Here is a 21,849-nt window from a genome sequence, read left to right on the forward strand (position 1 = left end):
GCGCATGCGTACTTCATCCGATACTGAAGTCCATCGACGCTGCAGCAGCTTTTAAACCTCATTTTTTTTTAGATGGAAGTGTGGCTCATGAACTCTGCTGTAAACAGAGGATTACTAACTTTTAACGGAGGTCTGGACACCAGGTCGTGGTTGTGAAAGAAGTGCTTCGAGGACTTTTGAAACCGCAGGAAGATTATGGTCGCTTGAGGACTCGAATAACGTGAGTGTCATTATGTTTGGTTAAAAACAGACTCCTTCCTCCGTCTGCAGCTGTTTGATCCAACAGATCCAACTGTTGAAATAGAAGTTATAAAATATAGTTATCTATTAGCTATACGATTAGTGAATTTTAAAATAAATATATTGATCCGATTTTGTAAACTAATTGGCTCAGTGTTACTGTATATTTGGTCTATGAGTATACGGTGTATTTATATATTAGCCGTTAAACGCACAGTTTTATGTCTGATATTCTCCTGATTAGTGAAACAGGGTCTTGTTCGACATGTTTCTTCATGAAAAGGTGTGAAAGTGTCAGATTTTGCTGATGGAGTTTGGTGGGTTGTCTATTGGAGGATAACCAGGAAGTTAATGTTAGACTGACTTTCTGTTTCACTTCCCCAAAAAGACACTTTATACACAATGACACCTTTAATCCTTTGTTTAACAAGACCAAAGTCTCATTGACAATAAAATCTCTTTTTACTGAGAGTGACCTGGTCAAGAGAGCAGCATAAACAGCAATAAAGACTAACAAATCAAACAAATACAACAGTTAGATAGGGCCGGGCAATATACCGATATTATATCGATATCTGTATATTGTTATTGTTATATGAGACTAGATGTCATCTTGGATTTTTGATATTGTAATATCATGACATGGCATAAGTGTTGTTCCTGGTTTTAAAGGCAGCACAAGATGGACATAATCTACCTCAAACATAAAAACGGGCACTTTGGAAATGAAACTATATTTTTATGTTAATGGATTTATTTTAATGGCTTGATTGACTGACTGATTATTTGATGCTAATGTTGAGGGGAAAGTTTATTTAATAAAGGCTTATTAATGGAACTCTCTGACCAACAGGCCAAAACCTTCAGATATTCAATTCATCGTCCTATATGACAAAGAAAAACAGCAGTTTGTCACGTTTGAGAAGCTGGAATCAAGAGGATGTTTTGGCATTTTTGCTTAAATAATGATTAAAAAAATTATTTAATTATCAAAATAGTTGTTGATTAGCTCTTAGAGGTGTTTGTGTATTTTGTGTGTGTTAGTTGTGACTCCATCTTATAAAACAGAGCATCAAGCTCCACCTCATGACACCACCTGCTGCTACAGCAAAACCACAGTTCTGTTTCTGACCTTTTAACATCTCACTTCCTCATCTTCTAAGTTTTCGGTTAATATATTTTTAATCAGTTAAATTATTTACGGCGATGAACTGATACTCAATAACTGACGTTCTCCACGTCAGCAATCAAAAATGGCATCTTTTGTCATGTCATTGTTCATTTTGTGGTCTTTATGTCATGTGATGGAGAAGATGATGAAACAGCAATTGTGTGTATGACTCATTGTGTCGTTTACAGGACAGCGTTAACCACCAGCAGCACACACACACACACAGTGAGGAGACCATGTGGTGGTTCCAGCAGGGTATGAGCTTCTTGCCCGCCGCTCTGGTCATCTGGACTGCAGCATCCTTCATCTTCGCCTACATCACAGCGGTGATACTCAAACATGTGGATCCTCTGGTGCCTTACATCAGGTCTGAGTCTGAACACACACACACACAGTTTCCTCTGAGGTCTGAGCGTCTGTCACCTCTGTTACACTCCTTCCTTCTCACAATGTACAATGTGTGTGGTCTGCGCACCTATAAATTAAATTAAAAATTAATTAAAAAATGATTTTTCTAGGGTTATGCATAGGAAAACTGACACTTAATTAAAATGGTGGCATAGTATGTCACTTCCATAAAGCTGTTGGTGATTAAAACAGTCAAAATCTGACTTTTATTCCCTAGTACTGATCAAACTCCCAAAACACTGGATCCTACATTTCCCATAATGCAACAGGATAGTATCTTTTATTAGACCCTCCCATTTCTTTAAACTCCACACCTCCAGTTTGTAACACAGGCTTTCTGTTATAAACGTGTAGTCTCCGAGCCCAAATTGAGATAACCCTGATGACATCACTATGACATCATCAGGGTTATCTCCAGAGCCACCAGTTTGTATGTCTCTCTGTAAAACTGGTGGCCTCTTATAATTTTGCACAGGAGTGGCAGACCCTGCCTCTGACTAGAGTTGGGTGTCATTCGAAATCTTGGCCACTGGTGCTGGATTGTGGTTCACAAGTGTCACAAGTATTCACACCAGAATGACGCTTTTTAATCTTTATTTTAAACAGTTTTTTTCCCTTTTAAGCAGAATAAGCCAAACTTCTCTTTAATGAACTTTATTGTGTGTTGCAGCGACACAGGAACGATGGCGCCAGAGAGGTGTGTGTTTGGCATCATGCTGGATGTGTCGGCATTTTTGGGTAAAACACACACACACACACACACACACACACACACACACACACACACACACACACACACACACAGTGAAACACTCTCATTGCTTCTTTTATTGTAACCTGTTCAAGGTCTTTATTTGTCAAATGTTCAACATACATTGCTGGTATTTAAATGCTTGGACTTCAATATTTCCCAACAGTTCAAAAGAATTAAAAGGTAAAACCCAAGGACATAATTATAACATTTTAGTAAATAAAATAAAACAATATATTTGTTGAATAAAATTGTGCAGAAAGTAAATATACAGCAGTAGATATACAGTAGAATGTAAACAATGTTTTCTGACATTTATAGTCAAAAAGAATAATTAATTCATCAAGGAAACAATGGGAGATTCATTCACAAGGACAATAATTGTTGATTGAAGCTCTAATTTTTATTTTATTTCACCTTATTTTTTTCTAAATTCAAGTTTTATATATGTATAGTTTTACAAGTTATTTAAGATAATATCTTTGATAATTGTTAATTGTACAGCTGTTAAATATTCTTTCTTAAAATGTGTCTTATTAACTGAATTTGAGTGATTTATTTTTCCATATATATATATATATATATATATATATATGTTGCTGATATCTGGTTATGGGACTTAGATTAGTGTGTGTGTGTGTGTTGTTGCAGGTATGGCCACCGTGTACGTGCGTTACAAACAGGTGGAGGCTCTGGTAGGTGAGAACGAGGTCAAACTCCACAGACTGAACCGCTTCGGGCTGGCGCTGGGCTGGATCAGCTCCTTCGGGATGTGCGTGGTCGCCAACTTCCAGGTGAGTTCTGCTGGTCCTGGATCAGTTCACATCTGTATAGTGTCTGAACGTCTCAGCAGTGAAGCTGTGTGTGTGTGTCAGTGCAGAAGACCACGCTGTTCTCCATGCACCTGGTTGGGGCGATACTGACCTTCGGCGTCGGGGCTCTCTACATCCTGGCTCAGACGCTGCTCTCACTCTACATGCAGCCTCAAGTCCACAGCAAGACCATCTACCTGATCCGCCTCGGCATTGGAGTCTGGACCCTGAGCAGCATCATCAGCAGTATCCTTTAATCCTACAGTGACAGCAAATTATTGATTTACACATCTGAGGGTAGCGATGCCTTGAACGGGTAACAGTTTGAGCTTGTGGTGGTTTTCAACACGCGCTCCAAACTTGTCGAAACTTTGAATAATTTATTTCAGCAAATTACAGACGTAAGTTACAGCTCCATAATTCCTATTAAACTCAAAAGATATCAAAAAAGTAACTAAAAGTTGTACTGAATTGCTATAAAGTGGTCAAAATTGGCATTGAACCACAGCCTCAACCCGTCCGACACTGCCAGACTGACTCTCTCACCACCATGACCAGGTGAGTATATGACTGCTGTTCAGTCACTTGCCCAAACAACAACAATGCATGCCTGTCAGCCACAGGCAATCAAAGACAGCTGTATCAAATTATATCCAAAAGTCTACAAATAACTAATATAGCATTCCAACTCATATACATACAATAATTCATAAGACTACATGATCATATTTATTTTAAAGTAAAAAAATGGCTATAACAGTGGAGCTGTGAGGTCATAATTATTAATGAGGAAATATTTATTTTTCTTTCCAAGTCAAACAAGTCCTGAAGGCTTGTTCTGAAGTGAATTTTCAGTGACTGTAGGCAAAGTCGCGGACTGTTCCCAGGTGTCCTCGTCACTTATTGTCACTTTCTTATGTTGTGTGTAAAGAGTAATTTCTGGAGTCTGTTGTCTCTTCCTCTACGGGAAATGATCGACCCCTAACCTGGAGCTTCCAATAACCTGAACTTTCAAGGTTCTAGGAGGTTCTGCCTTGTGCTGCTTGGTTCTCTCCTGAATCCAAAGACGGAGCAGTGACGCTTAAGAACCTGGTGGAGAACTGACCACTGGATGCAGAGCAATAAAACGCAACGTAGAGTTTGGTGGCACTGGCCGATTACGTAGTGCTCACAATGTCATATGATTTTGAAAATAACTGAAGTGCTGCTGGGAAACGTAGTTAAACAATCTACAGTTTAACACACTCGTCGCAGTGCTCATCTAAACTGCTTTATTAATGCTGCGGTGCCTCTGAAAACAAGCTGTGATCCTTAACGGCGTCCTGTCAGTGTTTGTATCATCAGTCATCATGTACACCAGTCTGCGAGGAGTTGACGTACCTCACAAACTGCACTGGACCCCTGGAGAGACGGTCGGTAGTCCTGTGTGTGTGTGTGTTTGTTTGTTTGTCTGAGGTATTTGTAGTGTAAGAGAAGGGTTTCATATTTTTGATATTATTTCAGATATGATACCTGAGTTTTATCATCGATTAGAGCTGCAACAATTGGTTAATTAAGCCATTAGTTGATCAAGAGAAAATTAATCACTAAACTATTTTGATTAATTGTTTTGAGTAATTTTTTAAAGAAAAAAACACTAAACTCTCTGGTTTCAGCTTTTTAAATGGGAATATTTTCTGGTTTCTTTAGTCTTATATGATGGTAAACTGAATATCTTTGAGTTAACAGAACAGTGATCGATGAATTGAAAAAATTGACAGATTAATTGATAATGAAAATAATCGTTAGTTGCAGCCTTAGTACTGATACTAAAATGATACCTTACTTTGAGAAATAGTGTTTTGTGCATTAATGTGCATGTTTTTCTAAATTCTCAGATGTTAAATGTTGTCTAAACAGAGGAAAATATGACTTAAGAATAAGACAAAAAGATTATGAATCTGACATTTGATGTCCGCTTTCAGTACTTGACAGTTTTTGATACTTTGGTGTTTTGGACACATTTCAGTTAGTAACAAAAAACCAGTACTGAGGTTGGATAAACAACCCTGCAGCATCACTATTCATCAACATTTAGGTTTTTATGTTTGTGTTGTTTCAGGGCTACACTGCTCACATCATCAGCACCGTGTCTGAATGGTCTCTGGCCTTCTCCTTCATCAGCTTCTTCCTCACCTACATCAGAGATTTTCAGGTATCTCATATTTTCACCTACACAGCTGCTGCTGGAGATCCGGTTCATTTTGTTTCATATTCTAGTCAGATTTACTGTAAACAACCAGATAAATGACAAGGAAACAAGGCCCTCGGATATGAACACTGCATATAAAATGTTCTGAATTCACTCCTACAAAGAAATGTTTATTTATTAAGAAAATCCTCTTGCATCGCCTGTAAATTTGAATTAAATGTGAAGCTACAGTAAGTCTGGAAGCAGCTAGCCTCTCTATGTCCAAAGATAAAAAATTCGACAGTGCCAGCACCTCTAACGCTCATTAATTAATAAATTCTATCTGGTTTGTTTAATCCAAACAAAAACCAAGATACCAAATTGTTTTCATGTGGGGTTATGTGTGGATTTATTAAGAGAACTGTTACAGCGCAACCACTCAGCCTTTTTGCCAATTTGTCCTAGTGGCCGACCGCAGTACTGCAACCAAAAAAATCCCCTTTTCTTTATAGACGACTGTTTTTAAAACAGTCGTCTATAAAACTGTTGACGGGACACCTCGAAACTTACAGTCCAACTCGAAAAATTTAATCCATGAAGTTTTTATACTCATGAAACTTTCCAGCATGTAGTAAAGCATCTCTAAAGTGCATGACGTCATCCCAGTGTAAAGTCTACGGGCCGACTGGGGCCAGAAACACTAACGCATTTCTGGCTTTTGCACTAGAGGAGCAATTTTCATTTGAGTGGATGGGCGCCATCTTGAACTCCAGCATGGAGTTCCTATAATACATCAATGAGATTATGCACCGGATTGTTTCTTGTGACTTCCTGAATTTTGTGTTGGTTGCCTGGCAACCTCACGGTGACAATAAGCCTCCAGGAAGTCACTGGGTCCAGCCGTTCTTTGTCAAAACATAGTTCCAGCACGTAGCTACTCCAAAGACCACAAGGTGCCCTTTTTTACATTTCTTTTTGTGTGCAACTTAAACAAACGAGATACAACGTGTTTATTAGTTAGCTTTGGACAGAACCAGGCTAACTGTTTCCCGCTGCTTCCAGTCTTAATGCTACGCTAGGTCATGACCTGACTCCAGCTCTGTACTACTAACACATTCTTATTAAAGATCTGGGTCGTCTAACTGAACATTTCATAACTTTTCATGTTTTTTTTTTTTTGTTTTCATTTGAAGAAAATTACTCTGCGGGCAGAAGCAGATTTGCACAGCAGCCACCTGTATGACTGGTCACTCGGTGGCGTCGCACCGTCACATCGCCTCAAACCTGAAGCCTGCGAGTCCTCTCCACTGCTGGCGGGAGGGACATGACCGGCAGCAGAGCGTCCTAAATGAAGTGCTTTTACACCAATTTACACTTTCTAATTGTGTTTTAAAGGCTTTTTATAGAGTTTCTTAAAGGTGGTGTGGTGGCTTTTAAAGGGTCAGTTCAGCCAAACATATTCTCTCTCTCTTCCCTGTTGTGGTGTCTCTCCAGTCAGTTTGGGTTTTATTTGTCCAGGTCTGGAGATATCAGTCTCTGAGAATTCTGCCTCCATCCCAGTACGGTGGAGGCTAAGACAGATATCTCCACAGATACCATTAGAGGGAAGAGTTTTTTTTTTCTATAAAACATTGTTGTGAACTGATCCCTTAAACCAAAATATGGCGCTTTGCACTTTTTTCCCCTCAAACTGCATCAGCCTGACTTTGTCCTCTTCAGGGCTGCACTTTGTATCATTTACACTTGCTGTTGATTTTTAACTCTTCAATGTTTTTACAAAGTTATAAATTACACACGCTCTTCTTGACATGCTTGTGAAGAAACACAGAACATACGGTAGAAATAAGCACACAGGACAGTTTACTATTTTTTCTGACTTCAGTCACCAGTCTACTATAATTTCGCTGCATCAAACTCCTTTTTTTTCAGGTTTTAGTTCGTCAGTATACTGTAACTCCCCCTCCCTTGTTTGTTCTGGTTGGCAGGTGTCAAACTGATCATAGCTCCCCCTGCTGGAGAATCAGCAGCCTGATAAATGTGAGTCGGTGCTAACGATGTGCCACCGGAATAATTATACATTTGGACAGTATTTAATTATAATCAATCAATATAATAATCCTTTTTGGAAAAAGTATTAGAAAAGTATTCAATTTTCTTTTCAATAAAGTAAAAATAATAATAAAAAAGACACTATTACATTTGTGAGTTATTAATTATGTTTCCGTACTCAATTAATTGGTCACCACAATTTAAAATGGTATTGCAACATTAAGTTTAAAAGGCTTTTTTACTTAATTTTTCCATTTCCTTTACGTGTCTGCTGATTCTATCTCACAGTTCGTTCGTCTGCTTCCGTTTCCTGCTCGCTTTAAAGGATCCCTGTGAAGTTTTCTTGTGAATCAAGTGTCTGTTTATATTCACTATTTCTCACCAAAACACACCATGTGTTTGTGCTTGAGGTCTAACAAACATGTGGAATGTTTTTTTTTCCTCAAAGCATTTGTAGAGACAATTTTTTAAAATAGAGCTGCAACAAATAGTTGATCGACAAAAAATTAATTGGGCAACTAATTTGATAAATAATTTCATTTCATTAATTTAAGTAAAAATGCAAATATTTTCTGGTTTCTGCTCAAATGTGAGAATTTGATGCCTTTCTTTGTCGTACATAAGAACAAACTGAATATCTTTGAGTTTGGGACAAAACAAGATGTTGGAAGACGTCACCTTGGAGTTCAGGAAATTAAGAGCATTAAAAGAGCATTAATGATCTTTCAAAGCGATTCATCAATAAAATGAGCTTGTTAGTTGCAGCCCTATTTTTAAAGCATTGTTCATGTCCACCTTTACTAGTTACTACACCTTCAGAGTGAAACCAGTGGCAGGAATGTGTATCTTATTGTGTGCATGAGAACAAACTAAACAAGGAGCTGCTCATAAAAACATTAATCTGTAGCGCAACAAGTGGTTAAAACTCCACAGGGCACCTTTAATCTAAAGCCTGTTGAATTTGTGTGACACGTCTTAAAAATTAAAGAGAACCATCTCTAAATTAAATCAGTCAGTGTTAAATTTAACAATTTCTTGATTATGATTGGACAGTGTATAATTATTCTGATGGCGAACATCTCTACAGTACCTGCTGGCAACTAACTGAGAACATCTTTACAAATAAACATTAATATTTAATCAAAAACAACAAACAAACTTGACTTCTAACCCTGACTGGTTGCTGTACATCATACTGTTTCAGGTCTCGGGTATCTGTTGTACATTATTCATGTGAAGACTAATAAAGATTTATTTGTTGTTTGTAGATACTGTGGTCATACTTGGTCTACTTTATATTTAACGTCTTATTTATATCATTTAAAGCTGCACTAATCAGTATTTTTGATAAACAACAGTTCAGCTGACTGTATGTGATGGTGAAGTCTCGCTGGTAGTTTTCTCACCAACTCTGCAGCTCTACGGAGCTTTTCAGCCTCTTTTTTAAGCTCCTACCTTTGGTTTTATGGCACATTCACTGTTTGTTTCCAGCAAACACGCTCTGATAAACTCACTGTGCACCACTTATCCTACAAGGAACGGTCAGAAAGACGAAGCTGTCGAAGTAAGAAGAACAGATATTATTGTTATGAGTTGGAGGCTGAACTGGAGCTAAAAGGAGAGAAAATATTGGACTTATATTCATCAAGTGGACAGAAACACAAATCCATATTGGCGGATCATTTAGTTCTGTGTCTGCTGGATTTGTAACCGTTTAGAGCTTCCAAGATAAGTTGATTAATCTATTAGTCAATTGACAGAAAATGAATCGCCCACTTTGGATAATTGATGATGATGATGATGATGTTTGATTAATCATTTGGAGTCATTTTTTAATGACAAAATGCCCAAATTCTCTGGTTCCAGCTGCTTAAATGTGAATATTTTCTGTTTTTTAGTCCTTTATGATGGTAAAGTGAATATATGCAGGTTTTGAACTGTTGGACAAGACAAAACAAAATTTAGGTTGCATCTTAGGATTTGGGAAATGGTGATTGATATATTTTTTAACCATTTTATGAAATTTTATAGACCAAAGAACTAATTGATTAATTGAGAAAATAGGCAACAGATTAATTGATAATGAAGACAGTAATCTGTGATACCAAGTTTATAAGGTGATGATATGTGAGAGTTCTGCAGCTCTCAAAGCCAAAACATCAATGAGTGCAGCTTTAAGTAAAAAAAAACAAAAACTTAATATAATTGTGTAACAATTATTGTTCAATAAATTGAGATTTACTCACAGTTCGAGGGTTTTCTTCACCAGCAGGTCATCAGCTGTTCACTTCTGATGATTCTGACCTGGAAACAACTTACATTTTATACTTATATATTTATGTATGTGACATGAAATGAAAATAAATAATAAATAATGAGAACATCTCCACTTACTAAAGCATCCGGCCTCCACAATGGTCAGTTTATTCACCTTTCATCCACGACTGTAACCAGGAGTTTATACTGAGGCCTAAATCATATAACTGACAAATAAATGAATCAAAAACTCTTTGGGGATTCAAAAGCTTGTGACCTCAAGCATAAAATAAAATAAAATAATCAAATTCTGAATACAGAAGAGAGGAAAAATTTAGGCTGAAGTTTGGTTTGTCAAAGATGACACAATGTTGTTTAACAAAGTATATTCACAAATCTCTGTCACAAAAATCTAAAACAAAAGTGTATCAAATCCAAACAGCTCTTTTAAATTATTTAAGCGTCCATGATGATGATGTCACTGTTAATTCTGCTCTACATCAGGTGACGGTCATGTAGACATAAAACGATCAGTCAATTAATCAATTAGTTGAGTGATAGAAAATTAATTGGCAAAAAAATGTGATGATTAAGTTACTTTCAAGGCAAAAGTTCTCTAGATGTAGCTTCTGCAATGTGAATATTTAACTGAATATTTTTGGGTTTTGATCTTTTAGCCGAAAAGAAGAAAATTAAGCAACGTAAAGACGTCGACATCAAACGTACAGTTTAACTGATGTGCACGACTTTGTTTTTTTAACTTCATGATAGCTGCCATGTTCCTGCACTCATGAGGTCATTTAGAAACTGTTCAGTAACAATAAACAACTAGTTCTGATTAAAGCAAATCAAACTCACCTCGCTTTCTATCGCTAAATTTTACTGCAATTCAAAAATTGAAAAAAAAAAAAAAAAAAAAAAAATCACACTCAGATGGAAGCAAATGCATGACAAGTTTTAATTTTCTCAAAAAACTATGACATTTCTATGCAAAGCGTACATTTTAAAAGATTCACTCCCTGATTTTATTTTGGAAATTTGGGGATTTGGGTGATTGATAAAACAAAATGAGGGAGTGCGTCTTTAAAAACACTGAAAATCATATTTGACAGGCATCAACTTTGGCAAACTGATTTAATATTTTTCATACTTAGTAACGACCCATAAAAACCCAGATTATGAACAAAATATCTCCACTGCGTCATGGATTTTGGGATTTTTTTTGTGTGTGTGTGTGTGAAAAACAATTTGTTGAAGATGATGTGACATTAACTTCAGAGTTTGTTATTTTTTTTGTCTGGACTGACAATCACAAGAGATAATTAAAAGTATAACATTACAACACATTATTATTATTTAAAATTAATGGCTTGAACATATATACATCCAATCATAACAATAAATAATGACAAATTAAGAGAAGCAGCTTCGTCTGTAAAATCAAAATTAAAAAGAATATCTGAATCAGGTCCTGATAAACAACATGAAGAATGAAAAATAAAATCCTTTCTGTCTCTGATGCCGTGTGCTAAGTTTGAGTCGTAACTGGTTGTTAAAGGGTCAGTCCCCCCAAAAAACACTAAGAACAACACATATTCTCTCTCCTCCCTCGAGTATTAAACGTCCAGTTAGACAGTTTCGGTTTTATTTTTCCAGGTTTTGAGGCGTCTGTCTCCAAGATTTCTACCTCCAAATAATGAAGCTGACTGGAATTTAGTTTTAAAATTTGACAAACATGAGTTTTAATAATTCAGCAACATCTCGTTCAGATACAGTGTCCCAGTTAACGCTGGTATTTCCCAATAAAACTGGAGAAATGTTTGACGTTTTTAAGACACAATACTTGCTGATAAATTTTCAATCGACTGACTAATTGATTAATCGACTAATCGTTGCAGCTCTAATCACGTCGCATCATTTTCAGACAGTCAGTAGTCGAGTGAATGACTGACAGCTGGCGCAGAGTGAACAGTATTTAAAATCTCACAGGTCAAATCATTATAATAATTATGTATAACACTGGTTTTGAATGTTATATTTTTTTTTTTAATTTTCTGAGTAGCAATGTTAAATACAGGCACTGATGTAACATCTCAAATGTGAGCTTAATTAGAGATTTCTCTCTATAAAACTGCAAGTTATCTGTTACCAGATTTATACGATTGTGAGTTTACTTTGTCTTTTGATATTACATTTTTAAAAGTTAAAGTTTTATTGTATTTGGTACAAACCCATTATGTCTAATAAAACATAGACAACCAACACAAGCCAAGAAAATAATCACAACTCAACTGTCAGGATTGTGCAGCGTGTTCATGACACCAGTAGAAATAACTAAGAAAATAGTGGTTTTCATAATTTAGGTGAACTGACCCTTTAACACCGAGAAAAGAACCAGATGAGCAGCAGCAGGTGAAGCTGCAGGTGTGTCTCAGAACTTCAGCAGGTAGTCGTTCGAATCTCGGAAAGCTCCCAGAAAGCATTGCAAAAACGTGAGAGAGTTCTCACTGACGGGATGAAGGTGTCAGCCGGGGGACGGATTAAAAAGTGAGCTGTGGGTCCTTATTGAGAACTTAGTGTGAATAATTACTGATTTGATGCAAACTTATTTCAGAATATGCACCATGTAAGCACAATATCATCTGAGCCTCAAGACAGGTATAAATACAGGAAGTGCTTTAAAGGTCCTCACCAACTTTAGTTTATATTAATCAGCAAATTACCACAAACTAATTGCCACACAATGAACTGGGCGACTTTGGGCCCCCAGTTAGTGTAAGTCAGCTGCAGGTACCATTTACTTTCTCACCATCCGTCACTCTGACGTGTTCATGTCAGCAGTTTTCTGACTGATGCATTTGTCATTTTCAGTTGATCCACTTAGTTGTGGTAATTGTGGACGCGGCCTGTTACTTTAACGTTTGTCATGTCGATCTGACAAATATGTAAAATTAAGAGCTGATATTTCTGTAAGTAACTCTAAAACAAAGGACATTTTATTGGCTCTGGCACAAAAATGATGATGTCGCCATTCTTAATCCCACCTACGAAGCTCTGATTGAACCTCTTTTATTTTTCCAGCTGGGGGAAACCGCCGTCAATGAGCACACGATAAGTCCTCTTTTTGAATCACTGAACAAATGTGGTCATTGATTCGGAGATCTGAGACAAGAAGAGATTCACTACCTTCTGAGAGAGAGAGACACACCCAATGAAATCATGAAAATTGTAGATTTTTTTTTTTTAATTTCTAGAGATCTGCTTGAAGCTATGGCACGAGCACAGCACATCAAGGACATCTGAGAGCTGATAACGTCTGCAGAGAGTTTAGAGACGCGATGATGTTCTGCTGTCATGCACGAGGACAAAGTCACAAAGTCATTTCTCAAATCCTCTGACCCTCGAACGCAGCAGAAAGTTCCTTTTTCCAAACTGAAGTCATGTGTGCAGTTGTTTTCAGTTGTCCGAGGACTCTGGGAGGATTATCAGAAGGGAGCAGCGTCGGGGGGGGAAAAAAAAAAGACCGGAGGGGTATAAGGCAACAGTGGGCGGGGCCACATAAAAGGCCGTCAAGCTCCAAAACGCCTCAGCAGGAAGTCAAACATTCACAGCCGATCTGCAAGTTCCTGATCCTGAACTCTTTTCACTTCGCTCCACCTGAACGTTAAAAGGCCGATCCGTCGCAGATGATGTTCTGGCCTCGGCCGGGGAAGAGCTCCATCTGCCAGTACCGAGGGTCAGCGTACACTACACAGGTCAAAGGTCAGAGGGAACAAACATCAGTTGAGTGTTCAGAGCGGACAGCTTCAATAGATACACTGAGACTGTGAGGTAGCAGTTTTAACAGTCAATTTGTGTCTCAGAGTAGTACAACATGCTTTACTGCCTCAATTCAGTTCACTTATGGTTGTTTTTTTATTATTATTATGATGACACACTCTCTCCTTTTTATCAAACTGTATTTTTACAGCTTTTGCTACCTGACAGGAAGCTGTTGTGTTTCAGTGAAAAAAAAAGTCAATTCAATTTCGACAATTACCATCAAAAACGTCCAACATACAGACGGTGGTTTCAGCTGATGGTAAAAGTCAGATGATTGAATCACATTGTTCTATCAGCTGGATTATGACGGAGGGACAGCGAGACAACAGAGAGACTGTCCAGAGAAAGTTGGGAGATTCCCACAAACTCCAAATTTTGTATGTCAGCAGTAGACGGCAGTGGTAAAAGTTTCATTTTCTGTTGTATTTTAATCACAGGAGAACAGAACAGACTAAATCTTCTCATAATTCTTCACTGTTTCATATATTTTACACCTTACTGTGCAGTTTACATTAGTGCTGTGCTGACAATCAACTATCAGCAACTGAAGAGACAATCACAGATTTGTTGATTTATTTATCTATTCATTTATTTAAAGGATAGTGTGGCAAAATGAATAAATCATTATCAGGCTGCTTCCTAAATAATCTGTCCCATTAGATTAAAAAAAAGAATCTCAATATAAAAGATAAATATTTTAAATCCTCATTTATCTTGTGTGCATAATAGTAGATCCTGTTCACACATAATATTTATTTGTGATTTTCTTTTTTTAATTGGGTGATGAGGCAAAATGTCTTTATGAATTGTTTTAATAAAACACTAATAATTTCATGAATAAAAACTTGTGTGCACAAGATAAAAAAAACACATCTTCAGAGGCTCTTTTAAAATGCATACTGTGTGCACACATATACTGCATTCACAAGATAATAACCAAATTTATCCATGTGTTCATTTATTAACCGGCCGGTGGGACAAAACATAGTAATGAATTGTATAAAAATCCTCATCAGTCTGCTGTTTTAATCCATTATGTAATTATGTTTTATATGGAGCCCCCGAAGATATTTTTAAATCTCTTTTCACCTTGTGGGCAAAAGACCAAACTGTGTTTATACTGTTTGAAGTTGTCTGTTTGTCTCTTGTCACCGTGTTAAACGTGTTTGTGGATGAGAAACAGGTGCAGCAGGTGTTACCCATGTCTCCAGGTGTCAGCCACAGGTTGAAGGAGCTGCAGTGTTTCTGACAGCGTTGAACGGGCAGAACTCGAACTGTCGGCAGCCCCTCGCCCACCACCAGCCAGCCCAACACGCCGACACCCTGAAACACAGACAACACAACACCAGTGAGGGTCTAAACTCTGCTATAGAACAACACATGAACGCACCGATCCAGCACAATCAGTTCACCAGCATTTCCACACAGACTTTTAAAAAATAATAAGTACAAACACTTAATCTTTTAGGTTGGGGGCAGATCTATGATGCCTAACAGCTGTCACGGAAAGGATAAAACTGTTTGTGTGCAGAAATTATTAAATCGAGAGCACCAATCACCAATCCATGTGCATCAATTAACAGTAAATAGTACTACACAATATTACTGACATTATAACATTTGTTCAAGGTAAAATCTGTAGAAGTTACATCCACAAATCTCCTTTCAAAATAAAAAAATTGGTATAAATTCATGTGATTTTTAAAATCTTCTCCACAACACCTGCTTATCTCCATATGCATCAATTTTAAGCAAACATTTAAAGTCCAATATGAGACTTTCAACATCAACACATAACATTTGGCTATTTGACAACCACAGATCCGACCAAACTTCTGCATGAACTTTAGAAAAAAAAAAATCTGTCTTTAACTGTAATCAATGACACTTTTTACTTTGATTTCCTGCTTTAATTTGGTTTGGTTTTGTGAGGTCTGTGGGTTTTTTTTTTTAGTTGTGTAGACTGCACTGAAGAAACTGCCATTCCCTAATTGTTTGACCCCTTCACTACTTTCACTCCCTGTTCTTAGTTCCTCATTAGTTGATCAGAGCACACAGAGGTCCCTTCCTCCACTTGTTTACCTGATTGTGTGCACCTGTTTACTCCTACTTAAGTAAAGGTGCCGATTTTCTGTGAATGCAGCGTCATCCTGTCTGCTGTGGCCTCTCTGATCTGTGTGTATGTAGGTCAGCCCCGCCCTCCGTCAAGCAGACACACAGAACTGAAGCTCTTTATACATCCGTGACACAGAGACAAAGAGCAGAGGAGAGAAACAGACGGCAATATAACCTGGTCGCTACGCTACGAGTCCTGATCTCACACTCTGCGTACTGTTATTGGCTGGGGGCTACACACCCACTGCCCAAAGGTCGACACCCAGATGCTTCCCGAACACAGCAAAACAATAAGGAAATGAGAAAATACAGGCAGAGGGCAGAGTCTCTGCAGATAAATACACTGACACACTTCTAGTGGGTCATAAGTGATGATTGAGAGGGATTACTTTTGTATGAGTCTAATTTGTTTTTTAGGAAAATCCTGCAAAGTATACCTTTTAAAGAATATTTCCAGTTTATTCCAACTTGGTTCTTACTTTTGTAGTTTTGACCATTATAACAAACTGTACTCAGGCCTGTTTAGTCCTCCTGTCTCTCAGTGTTTGGACATGTGGACTCAGCTGAACTCACCTTGCTCTGGGAGTTTGTGCTGTGGGTGACCAGACAGCGCTGCAGGATGGTCCCAGCGCTGTCCAGCAAGGGACAGAGCTCTGCCTTCGGGAAGAGCCACCTCAACACCTTCTCCCTGGTCCCAGAGCTGAATCTCCTACAACGACAACACAACACAAGAACTTTCAATACCACTGTGTCCACTTGGTGCATTTTATATGCCAATATATGACTGATGATGTCTTTATAAACCTGTTTGTGTGTGATGCCACCTCCAAGTCCCAGTGCAGACATGATGCATTTGACCACAGCAAACAGCATTAGCATAAACTGCTAATTTAAGCTCTCTTAATAACATTGCAACCTCATCTCCACCCTCAGCCAGTAGATTTCAACTAAACCTAACTAGCGTCTATAAATGGATTTGATAAATTGTTGTCAAACCACAACCCAACCACAGCTGCATTGAACAGAAATGTGTACCAGAGCAGGGTGAAGTTGGCGGGTCCTTGGGGAAGGCCAAGGTTGTGATTCTGTAGGCCGTCCTCCTCCTCCAGCAGAATGGACATGGAGCCTGAATGAGCCAAGTAGAGCTCCTCGAGCTGCTGCCGCTGGACGCTGAGGGACTCCCCACCCTGCAAAAACAAGTATGCACAAACAGGGAGTTGGTCGTCGTTGTTGTTGTTGTGTGGTAACAGTGAAGACAGATTTAAAAAGACTACAACAATAATAGAGTTGTGACCACAATATAAATCAGATGTGATGCTGACAGTGATGATGTGACAATATTAAGTGACTGATAGTTGGAGAACTTCAAGGGTTGGGTGGTAATGAATCTCTCCTGGTTAAATCAACGTTTCTAGTTCTTGTGCGTCAAAAAATATTTGGGTCAAATGCACAAGTCTGTGGATGTAAAAACTGAAAGAGTGAAATCAACTACAACTCCCAAGATGCATTTCCATGACAGGTTAAAGCTTTTTGAAATCACTACAGCTCTGGCTTCCTCTCAATAGCGATGGCAACTGGAGCTTATAGGTATTGAAGTATTTAGAGCCAAATGTACAGACAAAAACCTGATTTGTCAAATACAAAGTTGAAATAATTCAGACTGATGTCCACACCATTAATCGATTGTATGTTAAATAATTCAGGAGACTCCTGCGTTTCTATGTCGAGGAACATTGAGGAGATTAAAATAAGTTTGAAATGGGAATTACAGCGGTGAAAAACAGCGACTCTTCCCACTTTACAACTCTATGAATGAAAAAAGTGTAAAAGTGTTTCTTTTAAAAAGCTGCCATTTACAAAGTTTGCACACATTGGTGTCACATCGACACCTCGTCCGTGTGGGCGTCTGACCTTCAGCAGGACGAGCTGTGGCCCCCGTCGCAGAGCCACGGTGCCTCTTAGGCTCTCTGGGACTTCCAGCACCGAGGAGATCTCTGCACAGCCCGAACAGTTGACCAGACTCTGCCTGAGAGAGCCGGCACTCCACCATTCATGGAAACCTGCAGCACACACACACACACACACAAACATTTACTATTAACTAACTACATCTGTCAGCAGATGGAAGAATCCTGCTCACCTGTGGTGGTAAACAGACATATTTGATTTTACATCAGGCTGTACTTTCTAATTGGTGTTTGTGTGTTTCTGAGAAAGAATAAAAACAGAAAGGAAGTCAGGAATACAGACAGAGCGATCGTGATTCAGACCTTGCAGGTTGTACTTCTTGGCGATGGGTAGTGACAGCAGTCGGACGTGGCTGAGGGGGGACGACCAATTGTAACAGCCTAGATTGACCAGACCCAGCTGTGGGGCGCTCTGGGGATAGGTAAAGGCCAGCACCACCACCAGCAGGAAGCCCACTGCCACCACAAACTGCAGAGACAGACAGACAGAGACATTACCAACACAGAGAACTGTCTCCTTCCTCGGGGAACACAAAGCATGAAAAAAAACTTATGCACTTTATATTCTAAAAACAGCCAAGTAATTCATTTTACAGCAATAAAATAATATATATAATATTTTCAAGAAATTACATGTAAGAGTTAGGATGACAGGATAAGTTCACATTTTTTCAAGTCTATCTTAAAACAACACTCACATATTCACATTGAGACAGTTTTTTAGACAACAACAGTTCCTCCTGTCCATATTCACCATGACATGATCGCTTCCTAACTTTAATTTAATTTTAAAGATGACAAAATCCAAAATCCAGACCTTTGTCCATGCTAAAATGCATTCTTAAGTTCAAATGACACTAATATGAGGCTTCAGCTGTCTCAGTTAGATAAATCAAGTAGACATCTTCATAATTTACAGTCTTTTTAGTATGAAATGTCTGTTTTGTATTTCCACAGACGGTGTTTTCTTGCTGGGTAGCAGTGAACAAATGTTAACACAAAGAGAGAATTTCCACCGTGGAAACACAAGGAAGAAGTTTGTATCAAAGCCTCACAATGGTCCTAAAAAAAAACCCCAAAAATGATCTAATTAACTACTATAACAACCTGGAAAAAGCGATCAAATCCTCACATTTATGAGGCTGTATGTTTAGTGCTTTTATGTGATAAAGGCTTTCAGCGATTCATCAATGATATTTTCTGTCCACTGGAGGTTTCAGCAGTGTAATATTTGCAGTAGCATGTCTGACCTTGATGGTGGCTCTCAGGATGGGGAACTGAGGAGGCTCTCTCCTGGGCTCATTGGTCTCCAGGACCCGCTTGATGAACCTCTCGATCTCCCTCTCCGACATCCCATAGCGGTAGCCCGACTGGCGGAGGATGTCGATGCTCTCGGACAGTTTGTCATAGATACACGGCTCGCTCATCGTCGTCCCCATGACGGCAGCGGTGACGGCGGCTTCTCGGTCAAACGCGTCGATCTTCAGCTACTGCGGGCTCCAGGAGCATGATGTCACCTGTGAATCATCAGAGAAGTTAACCGCCACTTTTATCCAGTCCACAACCCAAAGATATTAAGTTTACTGTTATAGAGGACTGAAGGCACCAGAAAATATTCTCATTTGAGAAGCTGGAATCAGAGAATTTGGACATTTATCAAAAGAGTTGGCAATTAATTTAACAATTGACAACTACTACTGACAGCTGTAGTTAAAATTTCTCTGGAGGTAATAACAAAATTCACCAGTGGTTCAAATCAGTTGTACTAGTCATGATGAACAGATAGTCTCAGAAATATTTATCGGAAAGAATTTGGAGTTAAAACATGTTACTGAAGTTAACTAATATAAAACATAAACTTGCTGCAAATTTAGATTTTATGGACATATTTTGTCACAAAAACTCCTTCAGTTCAGCAATTCGCTCTGACAGCTGCTTCAGGGTCTTTCTGCAGGTCACCATCCAACATTACACCTGAAAGTGTAACGTCTTTACTGTTTAATGTTCTCTCGTCCATCTCCATGTCCCCTTGATCGTCTCCCATCTAAGTCATGGAGCACTTTACTTTAGAAAAATGTTTTTTAGTGTCTAAATTCACGTCATTCCTTCTTTATTTTAGCAGCACAGACAAAGTTGAACATGATTCATTATACAGAAACCTGGACCAGATATCTTTAAACCTGCTTTAAGAAATAGATCTTCCTAAAAAAATAAGGCTGGTTTAACTGGTGATGTTGCTTTATGAGACACACCTCTGGTTTCACAGTAAATCTGATATAAAATCTGTAACAATATCAGCTCGTCTTCTTCCATTACAGTCTGTCCCACAACCGTTGGACTTCACTCACAGCTCAAAAAAGGTTTCAAGCAAACAACAGTGAAGAAAAACATTGACAGACATCAATGACAACAACCCATCTCCCTCCTCCTCCTCCTCCTGCAGCTCCAGACAGGTTATTCAGCCCTCTTTCTTGGCACAGAAAGTCATTTCGTTAAACGTTCGTCTAGTGACAAACATAACAAATACCATCAGTGCAACTGTTGCAGGACTGGTGGCATTTCAAGATATTACAACACCGCGTTTAAAACAGTCAGCCACGTGTAATGTCACTACAAACTCGGTGCCAAAACAATGACATGACACGATGAGACTTACGTTGATTTAGCGAAGGCAAACAAAACTTAATCGTGCTAAACTGAGAGCAGTAACGTTACACTGACAGGTTAGCTTGTGTTTGCTAGCCTTGGTTAACATTTACGCCGCTTAAACAAACTCCAGAAAACTGAAACCCCTCACCTTAAAGTGAGACAGACCGCAGTAGTAGAGAGCCTCTTCTTTCTCAAATTACTTAGGAAAATGTATGTTTTGTTTTTTTTAATAAACTAGCTTGCTAGCTAAAGAGCATGGGTGCAACAAACAGCTAAGACAGTCTTCTTCTACTTCTTCTTCTTCCTTTTCTTCTTCTTGGGCTTCGGCTTCTTCTTCTTCTTCTGCTCGCAGTTAACAAAACGGCACATTATCGCCACCAACTGGTATTGAATGTTTATAGCTGTTCAGTAAATTATTGACGAGAAATTTGAAATGGAATTTAAATGGAAATTATTAAAAGAATACTGAAGAGACAAACCTTGTGTGTTTATGTGTATGTTACCGTTTTGTTCTACTCTCATACATGTTTATCAGTATGCTCATTGTGTGAATCTTCACATGCAAATATTCGGATATTTGCAAACTGTCACAACCTTTCAAACATTAACATTTCGTAGGTTTCAGTAATCTGGCAAAAACGAAATGATAACACATGAACCTTTAAATTAGTAACATATTCATCCTCAAAGTTCAGTGCAATATGTAGTCAAATCTCTTCAGCTGTCATTTCTCAAAACACATTTAAATCACATTTACTGATGAACAAGGCAGACATCAAAGAAGCCTGTTCATACATGAGGGATTAGAGAGACAGAGATAACATGTTGCTGTCTCCAACAACATAGCAGAGCCATGAAGGCGAGGGCTTTACCATGCATAAAGAGTTCTATGTATTATAAAGGCAAATATCTAATGAAATGGTGTTACCAGATAGAAATGAATTGAATTTGAGGTGTTGGAAGGGATTTACATTTTGTTTTTTATTTCTAAATAGTTCCTTATTTACAAGCATTGATTATATTGAAGCATTTTCTTCACTTCCCTTTTTACTGTCTGTTTTGCATTTCTGTTACATAAACGGAACTCCCAGTGAATAGGGATCCCTTCCAGACATGTTGTAAGATATATTTAAAACTCTGCATGGAATAATAATGTGTATATAATAAGGTTTTTCAGAAAAAAAGCCAACTTACCTCATTAAAATCCTTAAAATTACATATCATCCTTCTGACATTGAAATATCCTGAACCACTTTAAATATTTTCAGTGAGTCGCAGCCTTTTGTAGGACGAATGGAGTGTAAAATGATGTGGTTGTTTTTAGTGTTTTGAGAACTGTAATGGGTTTCAAGTGAGCGCTTCAGCAGTTGAGAGAAACTGATCTGTTATGAAAAACTTTATTGGAGGTTGAACCCACGTTCCATAAGTTCCCGTTGTAA

General features: G+C 38.3%; 2 protein-coding genes across 3 annotated transcripts; one reads left to right on the top strand and one right to left on the bottom strand.

The window, feature by feature from the left end:
• Positions 1–8,868, top strand: LOC137181087 (DNA damage-regulated autophagy modulator protein 2-like). Its single transcript, XM_067586453.1, has 8 exons — positions 1–220; positions 1,600–1,778; positions 2,490–2,557; positions 3,222–3,364; positions 3,451–3,628; positions 4,712–4,794; positions 5,484–5,576; positions 6,746–8,868. The coding sequence occupies exons 2-8, from the start codon at positions 1,648–1,650 to the stop codon at positions 6,878–6,880; spliced, it is 831 nt and encodes a 276-aa protein (XP_067442554.1). The 5' UTR covers positions 1–220; positions 1,600–1,647; the 3' UTR covers positions 6,881–8,868.
• A 1,923-nt stretch (positions 8,869–10,791) lies between these two features.
• On the bottom strand, positions 10,792–21,764 carry c4h6orf89 (chromosome 4 C6orf89 homolog). Of its 2 annotated transcripts, none has more exons than XM_067586456.1 (8): positions 21,605–21,764; positions 19,012–19,278; positions 18,065–18,230; positions 17,706–17,854; positions 16,830–16,981; positions 16,368–16,503; positions 14,879–15,002; positions 10,792–13,604 (listed from the first exon to the last, which is right to left on the bottom strand). In XM_067586456.1, the coding sequence occupies exons 2-8, from the start codon at positions 19,198–19,200 to the stop codon at positions 13,522–13,524; spliced, it is 999 nt and encodes a 332-aa protein (XP_067442557.1). In that variant the 5' UTR covers positions 19,201–19,278; positions 21,605–21,764; the 3' UTR covers positions 10,792–13,521. The 2 variants fall into 2 exon arrangements, with proteins under 2 accessions (XP_067442557.1, XP_067442556.1); XM_067586455.1 differs by lacking the exon at positions 21,605–21,764 and adding an exon at positions 20,559–20,724.
• Between the last annotated feature and the right edge of the window lie 85 nt (positions 21,765–21,849).

The sequence above is a fragment of the Thunnus thynnus genome, chromosome 4 (genome assembly GCF_963924715.1).
Source record: "Thunnus thynnus chromosome 4, fThuThy2.1, whole genome shotgun sequence".
NCBI classification, from domain to species: domain Eukaryota; kingdom Metazoa; phylum Chordata; class Actinopteri; order Scombriformes; family Scombridae; genus Thunnus; species Thunnus thynnus.

Excerpts from the sequence above, each read along its gene's own strand:
- LOC137181087 (XM_067586453.1), top strand. The coding sequence starts at position 1,648 with ATGTGGTGGTTCCAGCAGGGTATGAGCTTCTTGCCCGCCGCTCTGGTC. Across the intron at positions 4,795-5,483 it reads ACTGGACCCCTGGAGAGACG|GGCTACACTGCTCACATCAT; the intron begins GTCGGTAGTCCT and ends GTGTTGTTTCAG. Across the intron at positions 5,577-6,745 it reads CCTACATCAGAGATTTTCAG|AAAATTACTCTGCGGGCAGA; the intron begins GTATCTCATATT and ends TTTCATTTGAAG.
- c4h6orf89 (XM_067586456.1), bottom strand. The coding sequence starts at position 19,200 with ATGGGGACGACGATGAGCGAGCCGTGTATCTATGACAAACTGTCCGAG. Across the intron at positions 17,855-18,064 it reads CAAGAAGTACAACCTGCAAG|GTTTCCATGAATGGTGGAGT; the intron begins GTCTGAATCACG and ends TGTGTGCTGCAG. Across the intron at positions 15,003-16,367 it reads GCACAAACTCCCAGAGCAAG|GGTGTCGGCGTGTTGGGCTG; the intron begins GTGAGTTCAGCT and ends TCTGTGTTTCAG.